The sequence below is a fragment of the Xenopus laevis genome, chromosome 9_10S, assembly GCF_017654675.1.
Source record: "Xenopus laevis strain J_2021 chromosome 9_10S, Xenopus_laevis_v10.1, whole genome shotgun sequence".
NCBI lineage: Eukaryota > Metazoa > Chordata > Amphibia > Anura > Pipidae > Xenopus > Xenopus laevis.
In genome coordinates, this window is record NC_054388.1 from 31124726 (window position 1) to 31139353 (window position 14628).

The 14628-nt window shown below is 39.2% G+C and overlaps 2 protein-coding genes and 1 pseudogene across 3 annotated transcripts in view; 1 reads left to right on the forward strand and 2 right to left on the reverse strand.

The window, feature by feature from the left end:
- Positions 1–863: 863 nt before the first annotated feature.
- Positions 864–3645, reverse strand: LOC121398847 (protein kinase C delta type-like). The gene is made up of 3 exons (XM_041578286.1): positions 3470–3645; positions 1761–1880; positions 864–1409 (listed from the first exon to the last, which is right to left on the reverse strand). Exons 1-3 carry the CDS (start codon positions 3581–3583, stop codon positions 1272–1274), a joined length of 372 nt encoding a protein of 123 aa, XP_041434220.1. The 5' UTR covers positions 3584–3645; the 3' UTR covers positions 864–1271.
- Positions 3646–3732: 87 nt separating this feature from the next.
- On the reverse strand, positions 3733–14341 carry LOC121398776 (protein kinase C delta type-like). The gene is made up of 6 exons (XM_041578076.1): positions 12471–14341; positions 7360–7466; positions 5379–5540; positions 5045–5136; positions 4897–4959; positions 3733–3874 (listed from the first exon to the last, which is right to left on the reverse strand). Exons 1-6 carry the CDS (start codon positions 13003–13005, stop codon positions 3733–3735), a joined length of 1101 nt encoding a protein of 366 aa, XP_041434010.1. The 5' UTR covers positions 13006–14341.
- Positions 14342–14364: 23 nt separating this feature from the next.
- Positions 14365–14628, forward strand: part of LOC121398849 — a 28033-nt pseudogene continuing 27769 nt past the window's right edge. The window contains exon 1 of the transcript XR_005964546.1: positions 14365–14521. The product of XR_005964546.1 is annotated as an ATP-dependent RNA helicase DHX8-like (transcript). The remainder of the gene's footprint in view (positions 14522–14628) is intronic.

The window sequence follows — 14628 nt, forward strand, 5'->3', positions numbered from 1 at the left end:
ACCTAGGTTCCCCGGGACCTGTCGTTGAAACCCTTAAGCTCTTTACTCCACACAAATTTCTTTGAACTCCTTGCCAACCCCACATGTCTTTTCACTGATATATCTCTACAGGGGCTAAATTTTTCTGATGGTGGCCATGAGTTTCATTCAGCACTCATTCACACTTACTCCTTACCTCCTTACCTACCTTCCTAGTTATCTAGCTACAAATAAGTTGATCCAGAGGAAGGCGAAAAACCCCTCCTGGCAACAGAAGGGGAAAAAATTCCTTCCTGACTCCAAAATGGCAATCAGACAAGTCCCTGGATCAACCTTGTACTAAGAGTATTGCTGCCAGTTAATAGATAATTATCCTAACAGCCCCCTCCCTCGTCTCATCTCTCTTCCTCCCTTTCATTTACTCCTCCCTTGTCTCTTGTTACCTCTTTCCTCCCCTCTCTCATGTTCTCTCACCCATTTCCTTCCCCTCTCTCTATACTTTCCACTTGTCCCACCTCTTCACTATCCTTCTTTGTCTTCTCACCTCTCCCATCCTCATCATCTCTTCTCTCACTGCTATCAAATCCTCTCCCCTTTCTTTTCTCTTCTACTGTCCTCCGCCCCTCTTCTCTAATGTTTGTCCTCCCACCTCTTCCCTCCTTGATCATTTTGTCTTACCTATTCATTCTACTTATTGTATGCTCTTGCCTCTTCTCTACTCATTGATCTGCAGCCCTTCCCCTCTTCTCTGCTTTTCCTTACTCGTATCCAAACTCTCCTCCCTCTATTCACCCCTCTACACAGTCTTCCCTTATCTCTTCCTTGCCATCTCTCTCATCTCACCCACCCTCTCCTTCTATCTCCCCTCTTCTCTTTCTTCTCCACTCTTCTTTTCTATTCTCTGCTGTCTTCTTTCTAGTCTATTCTATTCTCTCCTTTTTTTCTCTGCTTCTCTTCTTTTCTGCCCTCTTTTTCCTATCTTCTTTCCTCATCTTTATTCTTTCTTCTCCTGGACCATGTTTACTCCCTAACTTCTCTATCCTCTTTCTCACCTTTCCTCCTCTTCCTCCTTTTTCTTCTCTTTTCTCATTCTCCTCTTTGCTCTTCTTTCATCTTCTCTTTTCTTTCTTGTCCTCTTCTTCTCTTCTCCACTTCTTTCTTTGGACTGTGTGGACTCTTTCCCTATCTCCTCTACTCACCTCTCTTCTTTCACCTCTTCTTTTTTTCTCCTTTAAATTTTTAAAATCTTAAGTGGCAAACGAAATGCTGGAACTAGAACTGGGACAGGTGGTTTAGTCCTTTTGCCAAATGGCGTTAAGGAAGGAAAAACCTTCAATTGTTATTTGCTCCTTTGAGGTGGGGCCGGGGATCAAGACATCCAAAGTTGACACAGCCTTTCCATTAATTTTCCTTAAATGTTCCTCAGATGGCTACAAAAATATACAAACAATTTCACTCATTAATAATTTCCACATTTATTTTTAAGATATACTTTACAGTATATAAACCCGAAAACATAGATATCAAGTTACTGAGTCTATATAGAAATAGTTAAAATATGGGAATGGGGCTGCTACTTGCTTGCCTTTGCTAATACACTACATATGTAACAAATGACCACACATCATGTCATATGCCAGTGACAGTAAATGATTGGATCTGAACATGTGTGGTCAGCTTTCTGCTCTATTTGAATTCAATTGAATATTATATATTTTCTCTTTTTGGCACATTCATACAGGACAATATTTCCATCTCAGTCCTGCACTTATTCATATTACCTGGAAAGGTGGTGGTATCCGTTGTTGTTCAAGTTCCAGCCAATTAATAGATGAATAAAATCGATGGTATCTGATATTTCCATGCACACCCAGGCGATCATAAGGTTGTTTATTCAGGAGCTAAAGAAGAAATTAGCAATTATTTGAATAATACAGATGTTAGCCCACATAAATAACCAGTGAAGCTGCAACCAATGGTCATATAAGCCTTCTAGGCTTTCCAATCACATTAATCAATACTACCATAACACTGATAGCAAGAATATATTTGCTGTGTATTTAATATATGAATCTTTATCATAGCAATCAATATTTTATTTTATTGAGCACTATCAGAAAAATATCTGGTAAAAAACATAGGCTTTGACTGTCTGATATCACATGCAATTAATGTAACTGCACATCCTAGAATTTAAGTATGCTGATATATATGTGCTATGATAAGTTCTTTAAGCCAAGGCAAATTCTGTGGAGGGTGCCAAAGTGTTATGAGCCACCCAGTAAATATAATCATTTATCTTAGACACTGGGCTGGTGGTTCTTTTTGTAGAAAAGAGTATGGCTTAGGGTACTATCTTTTAAACACCAAGCTGTCATCTCTGGTGGTCTTGCTATGATCTTCTACCCTGCCTAGGACAGTCCTCATGTGTAGAGTCAAAATCTGAACTTTAGAAAATGTATAAATTAAAGTTCAGATTCTTACTTTATTGCACATGTGTGCTGCTCATGACAGTGTAGAGGATCTCTGGGACACTGGAAGACATAAATTAAATAAAATTAAAGTTCAGATTCTTATTTTATTTATTTTTATTGCAAATGTGCGCTCACTGGGATACCAGGAAAACTCCCGGTGGGCCAAGGTGTCAGTGGGCCGTCCTGCTTCTAAACATTTGGCCTATTTCATGTCCATTCCCTATTTCTATGAGAATAAAGAGGCTAAATAGATGGAAGAATAGGTTATAGTATGTAAAGAAAAGACACTAGGAGAATAGGTTGAGTGAGGAAAGGAAGAAAATAATACTTTGAGTGGGCCCTTGGTCTAAAGGTTTTTGAGCGGGCCCCTGGTCTAAGGGTTTTTGTGGGCCCCTGGTGTCCCAGTCTGACAGTGCACTGCTCATGACAGTGTAGAGGATCTCTGGGACACTGGAAGACATAGAGGTGTGGTGCTCAAAGCATAGTACTCCAGGTCTGTGCACTTCATTTCAGAGAACAGGAATGCTGGGGTTCTAAGGTAAGTGGTTATATTCACTGGGGGTGTCTAATACATTGTAAACCCTTCCCCGTCCAGTGATTTTGACTTGACTTGTCCTTTAAATTGAATATTTTTTTAATCTCTTTAAGTGGATTAAAAAGGGGCTTCTCTTTCCAGTTCTGATGGTATGACATACATGAATAATCTGTTTTGTGGTATTGGATATCTACAGAAAATCAGATGTCCATGTCCTCTAAAGTATGATTTTTTTTTCACAAACTATGTCTGCGAGTAGAGTGGTAGCATTCATTTCAATAAAGGATTATAAAGTGTTTGACAAGTTTTTGGCATGTGCATGGTTTACTTCATTTTAATGTACAGTAAGTGAATTGGGATTATTATATATTTACCTGATTTTGACACTAGCATTTGTGATTCATGTGAAGTGTTATACAAACATTTTGTTTTGGTTACTGCTTATTATGTTGTAACTCATCTATACCCTGGTCATGCCTACCTTTTTCAAAAGGTCTTTCAGATCTTCAGGCAGCCATTCAGGTATGTTGGGCTCCTCATAGATGATCAAATCATAATCATTTGCACCATAAAATGGGAACATATTGGAAGCCATCCTGCAAATGGTGATCCCGAATGACCACCAGTCCACAGCCGTGTTGTAGTCCGCTCCGCACAAGATCTTGAACAGAAATTTATTTTTTTTAGTATTTTTTTATACTCACCTCTATTCTGATTTTGTAAATATAATGGGAGTTGCATTTCTTACCTCTGGGCCATATATCGCAGTGTTCCTGCCCAGCCATTTATGGTTACGTCACCAAAAACATTCTGCACTGCCAAACCGAAGTCTGAGATCTTTATATGACCCTTTTCATCCAGCAAGATGTTCTCTGGTTTCAGGTCGCTGTTGTTGAGATAAGGAAATATTTATTCATGTGTTAGGAGACATAAAAGTTGTCTTTCAAAAAAAAAGGTGTTGAATAAGATACACTTGAGTTAAACATGTAGTAAGAAGAAAGAAGACAAGATGCACGTACAGAGTTATTGCGATTAACATACAACATACTAAGGGCCTAGCTACTGCTGGTTTACCAGGGAATAGAGGGCTATAGAGTTTGTAGGGTGTTTTATAGTGATACTAGTACCTATCATTTTCTGGGGTCTATCGTTCAGAACACATGAGCCCAGAGAAAGTTGATCTTATAGTGAAAAACAGTAAAACACCCCTATTTGTTCATCAAAGTTCCCCCAGGAATAAGCAAATAAAACATTGGAGAATATGGCCTGGGGTGCCAGCTAGCAATATATCTTTTGACGTGGTTTTGTGATGGCAGGCAGACATCTAATTTTTGGCTACTAGACTAGTTTCCAGTTTAACCTGTGCATGGCAACAGTATATCCTATTTTACTTATTTTATACACATTTTTGGTCTTACTTTAACCAGTTCTCTCAGTGGCGAACAATGCCGTTCCTGCAGTTACATATAGAAATGGTGCATATTGTTGCTTTTTGTAGGGTCAAATTATCCCATGTTTTAGCAGCACCGTGTCTGCATTGAACAGCAACATTCACCCTGAAATACCTTTGGGAAAAGATCTCTAATGTATTCTAAACTACATTTCAGTCTGCAGTAAGTTTTCATAATCCATGTGGCAGCAGTGATATAATAGTTTTTTTCTAAAAAATTCTTATCTTTTAATTTCTGCTGACACAGGTTACACTATTCTTTACACAGACTATTCATTGTTTACATCCATCCCTGCCCATAGAAAATCTTACATAGGGTAGCAAAAGTAAGGTACATCTGGTTTACTTACAATAATTGTACAGAATGATTTTAATAACTATAATAAAAATAATGACATAATATAATCAGAAAATGTCATATAAACTAAAAATATGTGAGATAGGAGAGTTCTACCTACCGATGAACAATTCCCCTGTCATGAAGAAATTCCAGGCCGCATGCTATCTCAGCAGAGTAGAACCTTTTAATAGAAGAAAATATTGACAATGAATGTCAGGTCAAGTTGAGAAAAACATGAGTTGCATTAGGTTTGGGTTAAAACTCACTCTACAGAGGGCCTTGGCAGGTAGCCGGATTCATCTATCAGATCTTCCAGGTTTCCCCCACTCAGGTATTCCAGGACGAGGAAGGCGCGATGCTGGTTTTGCAGAAAAAGGAAAATAACAATTAGAAATAAAGCACAAAATGGAATAATACAATGTAGAGCAGTCCAAGAACACTGTAACAGTGGAGATCTGAACCCTATTCTATATTATATCCCATCAGAATTGGGAAGGCACCCTATGGCCTGTTTCTATTTGCAACAGACTAGCTGCAGTAAAGTTTAATTGTCTGCACTTAGGGTATAACAAACCACAAATAAAACAAACTAGTTTATACCTCTGATTGGAAAGCAGCCAAGCCATGGCATAGGAAAGGACTGTCCTTGGCAATCTTGAAAATTTCGGATTCTGTAAGGATGATGTCATAATCCTCCTCTGATTTCTCCTGGATCTTTATGGCGAGATGTTTCTTGCTGCCACGTAATGTCGCCAACACAGTCTGAGAAAGGGACCAAGAAGAGATGAAATATCAGAGTTTATCATATATGTACAGTAACTTTCCATAAATCCTTCATTAATAATTCAAGGGGATGTCCACCAAAAAAAAGCTTTTTGCATAATGAATGAAAATGTAAATCTAAGCAACTTCCATTGCATAATTAGAAATCCTATCCGGAATACTAATAATTCAGTACCGCACTGCTCATTTAACACAAAGGTTCACATACGCCTAAACCACCCCTAGCCAGTAATGTAACTTGCTCTGGTCTCTGAAAAGCCCCAAGGTGGAGAGGGCCCGGGTTGAATCTCACCTCCCCGCTCCCCCCGTAGCTACATCACTGCCCCTAGCCCAGCTGCCCTTATCCTCTCCCAAAACTATGACCAGGCTAATGTTATCAGAGTAAAGACAGCTGGTGTCATTTAGACTGGGCTAGTGTTAGCATGATCCTTCCATAGGCTGGAGTAAGGTTTATATTTGCCATCCAGCCTATGCAAATGTCAACTGTCCCTGCTCAGTATGACCACAGGGAGCTGCTCTCTCTCTCTCTCTCTGAACAGCACTGTGTGAGAGCAGCATTTATGAACTTTTGTAAAAATGAATGGCAGGATGCTGCATTATTAATAATATTGACAAATTCCTTATAGGAATCTGTTATTATCACTTTAAACATATTCAGTGATTTTACAATTATTTGTGATTGGTGGCAGTATTTGCCCCTTTCTGGTCCATATAGTCACTCTTGCTTCTTACTCTTAAAATAATACAGCAGAAGTCAGTTCATCTCTGGGTCTATTAACAAGTTACTTTGTTTTAGGAGCCAGAACCAATTCTAAATAACTGCAATTATTGGAAATATTTAATTAGTGTGCATGTTGGGCCCTCCAATGTTATTTATTACGGGGGTGCCTACACACAGTAGTTAGGCTACTGTTCAGGAAATCTTTTATTTTACCAAGGCCCTGAGGCCTAAATCAGTGTTCTCCAACACTAGGAAAGGATTGTGGTTCTCTCTTTAAGTGGTGCTGCCTCCACTTGATACACTGCATACAGGAGAGGTGGGACATGAGCTGCACATAGGCATCTACTAGCAAGATCCTAGCTTGTATGTCCCAAATTACAAACAAGAGCAGAAGGATTATGGCAGGCATAATAATGGCATATGGCAGTACTGCTTTCTGTGCTGAATTGGAATCACATTTAATCAGTAACAACAGGAATATAATGAGGTTACAGTGACAGAATGGTGACCTTAGCATATACAGATACAGAGAACCAACAGCATATAAAAGGGTGACAGTTACACTAACAAATAAGAGTTCAGTGATCCACAACAGATAAAGGTACCAGTGGTAAAACTATAGAGGAATTAGAACCTGGGGGGTGGCATGGGGAACAGGGGGGCCTGGACTGCTGGGTCAGCTTCATTTACAGCTTTCAAGTTATTTTTAAACTTGCCCGGTGAGAGCACGTGTCGAGGGAGAGGCTTGAGAGCAGGAGCAACATTGCATGCCAAAATATAGCAATACAATGGCTACAGTTATGGGTTTGATACACAGTTGCATATTGTATATACCCTCCCTATGACTAAATAGAGCAGCCCTTGCAACTCAGTCTGTCCCAGCGCTGCAGAGTTAAGCTCTATGCACCCCCAAAAAAGATGAAAATTCTGGGGATGCTTTGCCACCTATTCTCTACTTTTGCAACATTTTAATTGGAAATGTTATGTTCAGAACTCAGCAGAAACCTATTATAAAATAGTCCCCAATTCATTTCTATTTTATATCAAATAGAACCAGAAGTTCCCATCATTACTCACAGTGGCAAAGGCTCCTTCCCCGAGCTTTCCGTAGAACTCGTAGTTGTTAATATCCAAAGGGTTAATCTTTGCAGCATCAGCCTGAGTCGTCTCCAAGCCACTTCCTCCTAGTGGAATAAAGAAATTGTATTCACAAGGGTTACATTGGATTTATTAAACATCATATCATGTTATGCTGCTATAAGGATGTGTCATGAAACCACATTATGTTCATGGCAACGGGGCATATTAATTATAGTACATCTCATAAAGGGCAGTCAGAATGTTCTTCCCACTGGCAGCTGCTTCCCATTAACTTATATGAGAAATATACTGCCTAGAACTAGTGCTAGTGGCTGGTGTGTGGATCTCTGAGGGTCGTCCAACTCCAGGGTCGTTAAGTTTTAAAATGCTGTATTTTTAGCAACTATTAAAGTGGTTGTTGACCTTGGAGTTGGCATTTAGTATGATTTGGGGAGTGATATTCTGAGACAATTTGAAATTGGTTTTCATTTTTTATTATTTGTGGTATTTTAGTTATTCAGCTTTTTATTCAGCAGCTCTCCAGTTTACAGTTTCAGCAGTCTGGCTTCTAAGGTCCAAATTACCCTAGCAACCAGGCAATGATTTGAATTATAAACTGGAATATGAGAGGGTCTGAATATAAAGTGTGGTTGCTACGGAAAAGTGGACCCTAGTAACTAGATAGCTGCTAAAATTTCGAGCAAGAGCAAAAGAAAAACTGATTTTTAAAAAATGCATTTATCTTAGCATATCACTATCTGTATCATACTAAAAGTTTGAACTACCCATTTAAAACATCCTGCCCAGAGCTGGAAGAATTGGTGTCCATGGCAATACTACTTGGTCAAGCCCAACCATTGCAATCAACCCCCCCCCAAGCAATTAGCCCACACTCAGTGCAACTACACCTCCCACTGCCACCCCTCAGTCAGTGTGCTGACTCCCTATGCCTGCTGATCAGTCCCCTACCCACTGTTCACTCAACATTAAAGGGGTGGTTCACCTCTAAGGTAACTTTTTGTATGTTATAGAATGGCCAATTCTAAGCAATTTTTCAATTGGTTTTCATTAGTTTTTTAATTATTTGCCCTTTTCTCCTGATTCTTTGCAGCTTTCAAATGGGCATCGCTGTCCCCTTCTAAAAAGCAAATGCTCTGTGAGGCTACAAATATATTGTTATTGCTAATTTTGCTTTGATTGATTTTAGAATTATTTTAAAGAAGCCTTCACTGCTTAATTTGACCTTTGATAGCAGCAATTATGAATTGGGTTGATATTTAAAAGCAGCATTTCATTCTCCAGATCTCTTTTACTCTAAGGCACTGGGATTTGCAATTTTTTAGATAGCTCTCTCACACAGAATAGTTAATATTTGAGACCACAGTCCTTAGCGTCCTGCCTTTCTCCTCTTGTGGTGTCCCAGGGTCTAAAAAGCTTCATTTAGGAGATTTTGGGACAACTCCAGCTCTATTCTATTTTCAATCTTTCTATTTCATGAATTGCTGGCTATTTTATCATTCCTTTTGATAACTTTGAAACACACATAATTTATATTGCACCATAATTAACTGATAGCTCAACTCATAAATCAATTGGTTGGATTATAGGTAATCACTTTAACTAATGAATTTGTGAGTTTAATTGGTGACTGACATAAGTACTTAAACAGTTTTAATTAATTTGTAACTTAATTGATATCTACTGTATATTGAAAAATCAATTGATTGAGTGTTACTTAATCACATACAATTGCATGGTATAAGAAGCACTAAGCACTTTCACTAATTAATACACTTTAATGGTAGCAATTGTTTTAAATTAATTTGGATTAAATAAATTATTCGGATAGTGTGGGGTAACTACTTTTTTGGTGGATAAATTGTTGATTAGTAACGACACCTCTATACAATCTGATTCAACCTTAGTGATAACTATAGAAACTACAAGAACAATCACTGTTTTTGAATTTTTATTACTCATCTTTCTATTCAGGCCCACTCCTATTCATATTCCAGTCTTTTCTTCAAATCAATGCATGGTTGCTAGGGTCATTTGGACCCTAGCTACCAGATTGCTTACAATGCAAATTGAAGAGCTGCTGAACAAAAAGCTAAGTAACTCAAAAACCTTAAATAATAAAATATGAAAACCAATTGCAAATTGTTTCAGAATCTTACTCTCTATATCATACTAAAAGTTATACCAAAGATGAACAACCCCTTTAAAGTTCTCTTCTCACCCCCTCCACTTGCACCACCCAAAAGTTGTACCAAGGGCACATGTCACTTTGGCCTACCCCTAGTTTCACCCTAATCCTGCTTAAAATGTAATGCAGTGAGGTCAGTAGCCGGCAGGGGTGTCCACAAATAGGGGCAAGGTGGGCACTTCTCCCCAAAGAGTTTCAGAGCTGAAGTAAAGGTGTTTCAAGCCTGCTGACTGTACACACTGCTGATTATATCTCAGTGTAAAGTTGCACACAGATTGGATAGACTAAAGGGATTCACCCTGCATTCTATCCAATCACTGTCTAGCTGTAGTGGGACTTATACTGAGCCTGAACAATATGTCTGCCTAGAAAAGTATGTGGGAATGACTTGAGCCAATATATGTGCATGCCTCAGTATGTCTGAATCTGTCTGTGTGCCTGCACAAGTATTAGTCTGAAGGTGTTCATCAGCTAGAGTGTGCGTCTATGTACTTGTCTGAGTATGAATCTTACTGTGCACCTGTCTGAGTATATGTCTGAGTGTGTGCACCTTCCTGAGTGAGTGTGTGCACCTGCCTGAGTATGAGTTGTTAGGGTATATCAGCGCTGTACAATGTAACAGAGTAGAAAAATTCACACAGGAAGGACAAGCATTATATTAAATGCATTAAATAAGTATAAATATACAGAGATCAAGTGTCATGTGGTAAAATACACAGTAGGAAGATCCCTGCCCTGTAGAGCTTACAATCTAAGTGCATTGAGATATACAGTTTGTGTGTGAATATGGGGCCAGTACATCTGTATATAACTCACATAAGACATCACATCTGGGGATCTAATCCTTGTTTAACAGAGACTTACACTAATGCTCACACTTTACTACAAAACAGCAAATATCTACATTTAATTAAACAAATTACAAGACATATTTCCACTCTGAAAAGTTTAAAGGGGTTGTTCATTTTGAATCAACATTTAGTATGATGTAGAGAGTGGTATTCTGAGACAATTTGCAATTGGTTTTCATTTGTTATGATTTGCAGTTTTTTAAGTTTTTCAGCAGCTTTCTAGTTTGCTCTTTTAGCAATCAGGTTGCTAGGGTCTAAATTACCCATGCAACCATGCATTGATTTAAATAAGAGACTGGAATATGAATAGGAGAGGCCTGAATTAAAAGATGAGTAATAACACATAGCAATAACAATACATTTGTAGCTTTACAGAGCATTTGTTTTTAGATCAAATGGCCCATTTGAAAGCTGAAAATGTCAGAAGAAAAAGGCAATTACTTAAAACTACAAAAACTATAAAAAATAAATAATGGAGACCAATTGAAAAGTTGCTTAGAATAAGCCATTCTATTGCATATGAAAAGTTAACCCCTTTAAACCAATAAGGTACCTGATATAGAAACAGCTATTATATTTTATGCAGATATTTGTGACCAGACCCACCTGTTCTACCAACAGAAACACTGACCATATGCCATATGCCCTGATTTTATGTTATTCCTGCATATTTTCTCTTAGCTACCCCTATATTCAGACACAAATGGTTCCTTCCAACTGAAAATTCAGCTTCTCCTGAATCAGACAAAAGTAGAAACATAATATGAAAGTGGTGTCACTGGGCACAGGGTCGCCCCATGGACCCAGCCAAAGGCAATTTCCATCAGCCCTTTCATATATGCACTAAAGGTCTATATGCGCCTATTCCATTCAGCACTGTCTACATCTAACTGCTGTAAAAGTGACCCCTTGAGGTCAGGTTCTCTGGGGGCCCTATGAAGCTCTGTCTGACACTATCTGTCCAATAAGCCATAGCAACCAACCAGAAATTACCTTGGACAACATTGTATTGTAATATAGAGTTTCCCAGTCTGTTGAGCTGTATCACTGCACACAAGGGAACTGATTAAGTACCATTACCTACAGCAAACCAGACACATCTTTGCTTTCAAACATGTTGGTAGGGAGGATGTAGCAGGGAGATTAAACAAATTGCTGATTGTCTATTAGCAACTGCAGTGGTGCAATATAGCACAGCTTCAAGGGCTCATTTCCTAACAAATGTGCTAAGGTGAAAATGTGCAGTTGTCTAAAGCTAATATGCTACCAGTTAAAAAATATTAAATGTTTGATTTTTTTTTTGTTATGGGCAACTGTGTTTAGCCCCCATCTATGCCCCAAAAAAGCAGTAAGGTGAAACAAAAATGAATACTTTACCAACCCCTCTACTTTTAGAAGCAAATAGTGAAATATGAATATATTTGTATCTACAAGATGTACACAAATAGATAGCAGCTAGTTAATGCAACACAGGTTTGTGTTTAGCCCCCATCTATGCCCCAAAAAAGCAGTAAGTTGAAACAAAAAATGAATACTTTACCAACCCCTCTACTTTTAATAGCAAATAGTGAAATATGAATATATGTGTATCTAACAAGATGTACAGAGATAGATAGCAGCTAGTTAATGTAACACAGGTCTGTATACAAAAGCAGTGTATAACCAACCGACATATCTAACTGCCTTGCCAGATGAAAGGATGACAACCCTTATGTCTGAGCAAGACAAAAATCAAATCTTTACCAAAAGAGATAGTGCCAGTGTTTTGGGGCAAACTATATGGGCCATTCCCTGTCATATAGAAGTTTTTTTGTATCTAACAAGATGTACAGAAATAGATAGCAGCTAGTTAATGCAACACAGGTCTGTATACAAAAGCAGTGTACAACCAACCGACAAATCTAACTGCCATTCCAGATGAAAGGATGAGACCCCTTGTGTCTCAGCAAGAAAAAAATCAAATCTTTACCAAAAGAGATAGTGCCAGTGTTTTTGGGGCAAACTATATTGGCCATCCCTGTCATATAGAAGTTTTTTTTGTAGCTATTTACCTGCTGCAGTCTCCTTCTTGGTCCTCTTTCCAGTCTTCTTTTGATGCTTTTTAGGGCATCTTCTCCTCTTCTTCTTTATTCCTCCTTGATCCTCTTCTGCCTCCATCCTTCTCTTCCCCTCCTTCAAGGGACCGGATCCAAATTCATCCTCCATGAACTCCTTCTTCTCCTTTTTAGATCGTCTCTTTTTCTTCTTTCTTCCTCCTTGATCCTCTTCTGTCTCCATCCGTCTTATCACCTCCTCCGAGGGACCGGATACATATTCTTTCACAATGAACTCCTTCTCTTTTTTAGATCTTCTTTTCTCCCTTCGTCTTCCTTGATCCTCTTCTGCCTCCATCCTTCTCTTCACCTCGTCCGAGGCACCAGATCCATATTCTTCCTCTGTGAACTCCTTCTTCTCCTTTTTGGATCTTCTCCTTTTCTCCCTTCTTCCTCCTTGATCCTCTTTCACCTCCATCCTTCTCTTCACCCCCTGCAAGGGACCAGATCCAAATTCTTCATCGATAATCATTTTTTTCTCCTTTTTCTCCATTCTCTCGCTGAGCAACACCTCCTCGCTCTCTCCTCAGCAAACGCCTCACACCAACAGTCACTTTCCAACGGTTCACAGCTCTTGCCCTGTGGCAGGTGCCACTTGGTGACATCACCATCTTAGGCACGTGCTGTAAAAACCGTTGCATCGCAGACTCGGGTACCTGTCTCAAGACTTAAAGGGACAGTAACAAATGCAAAGTTTCTGTATTAAGACTTATTTGTACATTCAGCAAATTGTCCTTTCAAACAAAAAGTTATGTCATTATTTACAGAATATGCTATTATTAACTTTCTTATTAAATATTTTTAATAGTTGGTATGTAATTCAAGCTTCTACATTTCAGTATATTTGCCCTATGTACAGAGTAGCCCTGTACTTAGGTTTGCCACCTGTTCCATTTTGACTAGAACAGTTTGTTTGTGAAGATTGTTTGACTTATTTCTACAGATATACTGAACAGTTTGGTCTTTCTTAGGGGAGTTCGGGTCACAACTGTCGGTTTTGAGCCCTGTGAAATCCACACCAACCATTACAGCAGTAAACTCCGGGATTTTTCAAGAACAGCTCACTCCATAATTATAGGTATAAAACATCAATCTTTATTTCCATATCCAATTTACAAGAGACCGCGTTTGAAATCAACAATTATCTGGCCAATAGCCACCTCTAATATTAAAACCCTGCCCCAAGAAGCACAAACATGCCCCCAAAGGCCATAACCCTACCCCCGTGGCACTAATCTGCCGTCAATATCATCATGCTGCCCCATTGTTTGGTTTTTACAGACGTCAAAGGTGGCAACCCATACCTGTACAAAACAAAATAATCCCCAGAAACAATACAAATATACCACACTGAACTCCCACAGCAGCATTCCCCAGTGCGCTGCCCTCTGAATAGATGCTGAATAGATGCTGCTTTTCCCCAGCATTTTTGTTTATAAGATTATAAGGAAGGCTCAGGAAGGCAATAAGCTACCACTCCCTAAACCAAAACCGATGAGTTTCCAGAGGAATGACACAACTTTTATCATCCTTCTGGTCTATGATGATCCATGGAACTGAGACCCTGTATTTACGCTGCCACGTGTAGTAGGTGTTATAAAATCAGAACTGCAGCTTTAATCTGTCCCGGGCTATTATTATACATGGAATTTTTCTTTAGGAAAATGTCTTTAATTATTCAGCCCCTTCAGCTGCATCCGCAGTAAAGTTGCGGTCCACCCATGCGGTCCACAGACTCCTCTACTGCCAATACTTCCTCTCCCCCCCCAACTACGATTGCATTGCTACAACTCCCGGAAGCAGCTGTAACGCCGCACCAATCACTCCATAGTCCGGCCCTGTCACATGATGTCGTGACGTTGATGCTTCTTAGGGATAGGCGCTAGACCCTTCGCTACGTATTATCCTACCGCCCACAATTTGGTCGCGTAGCTTTGACGTCATTGCCTCCGCAAAGCATCTCCGTTCCGGATCTAACGCGATCTGTAAGGCGACTAGAGTGTAGTCAGGTACGATAGAACTTAGGTTTGTGTAATTTTTAATTTGTATTGTTCTCAAAATGTCTTATTCGTCTACTGATGGTCGGGACGGTAACAACGTGGTTTTATTGGGTTTG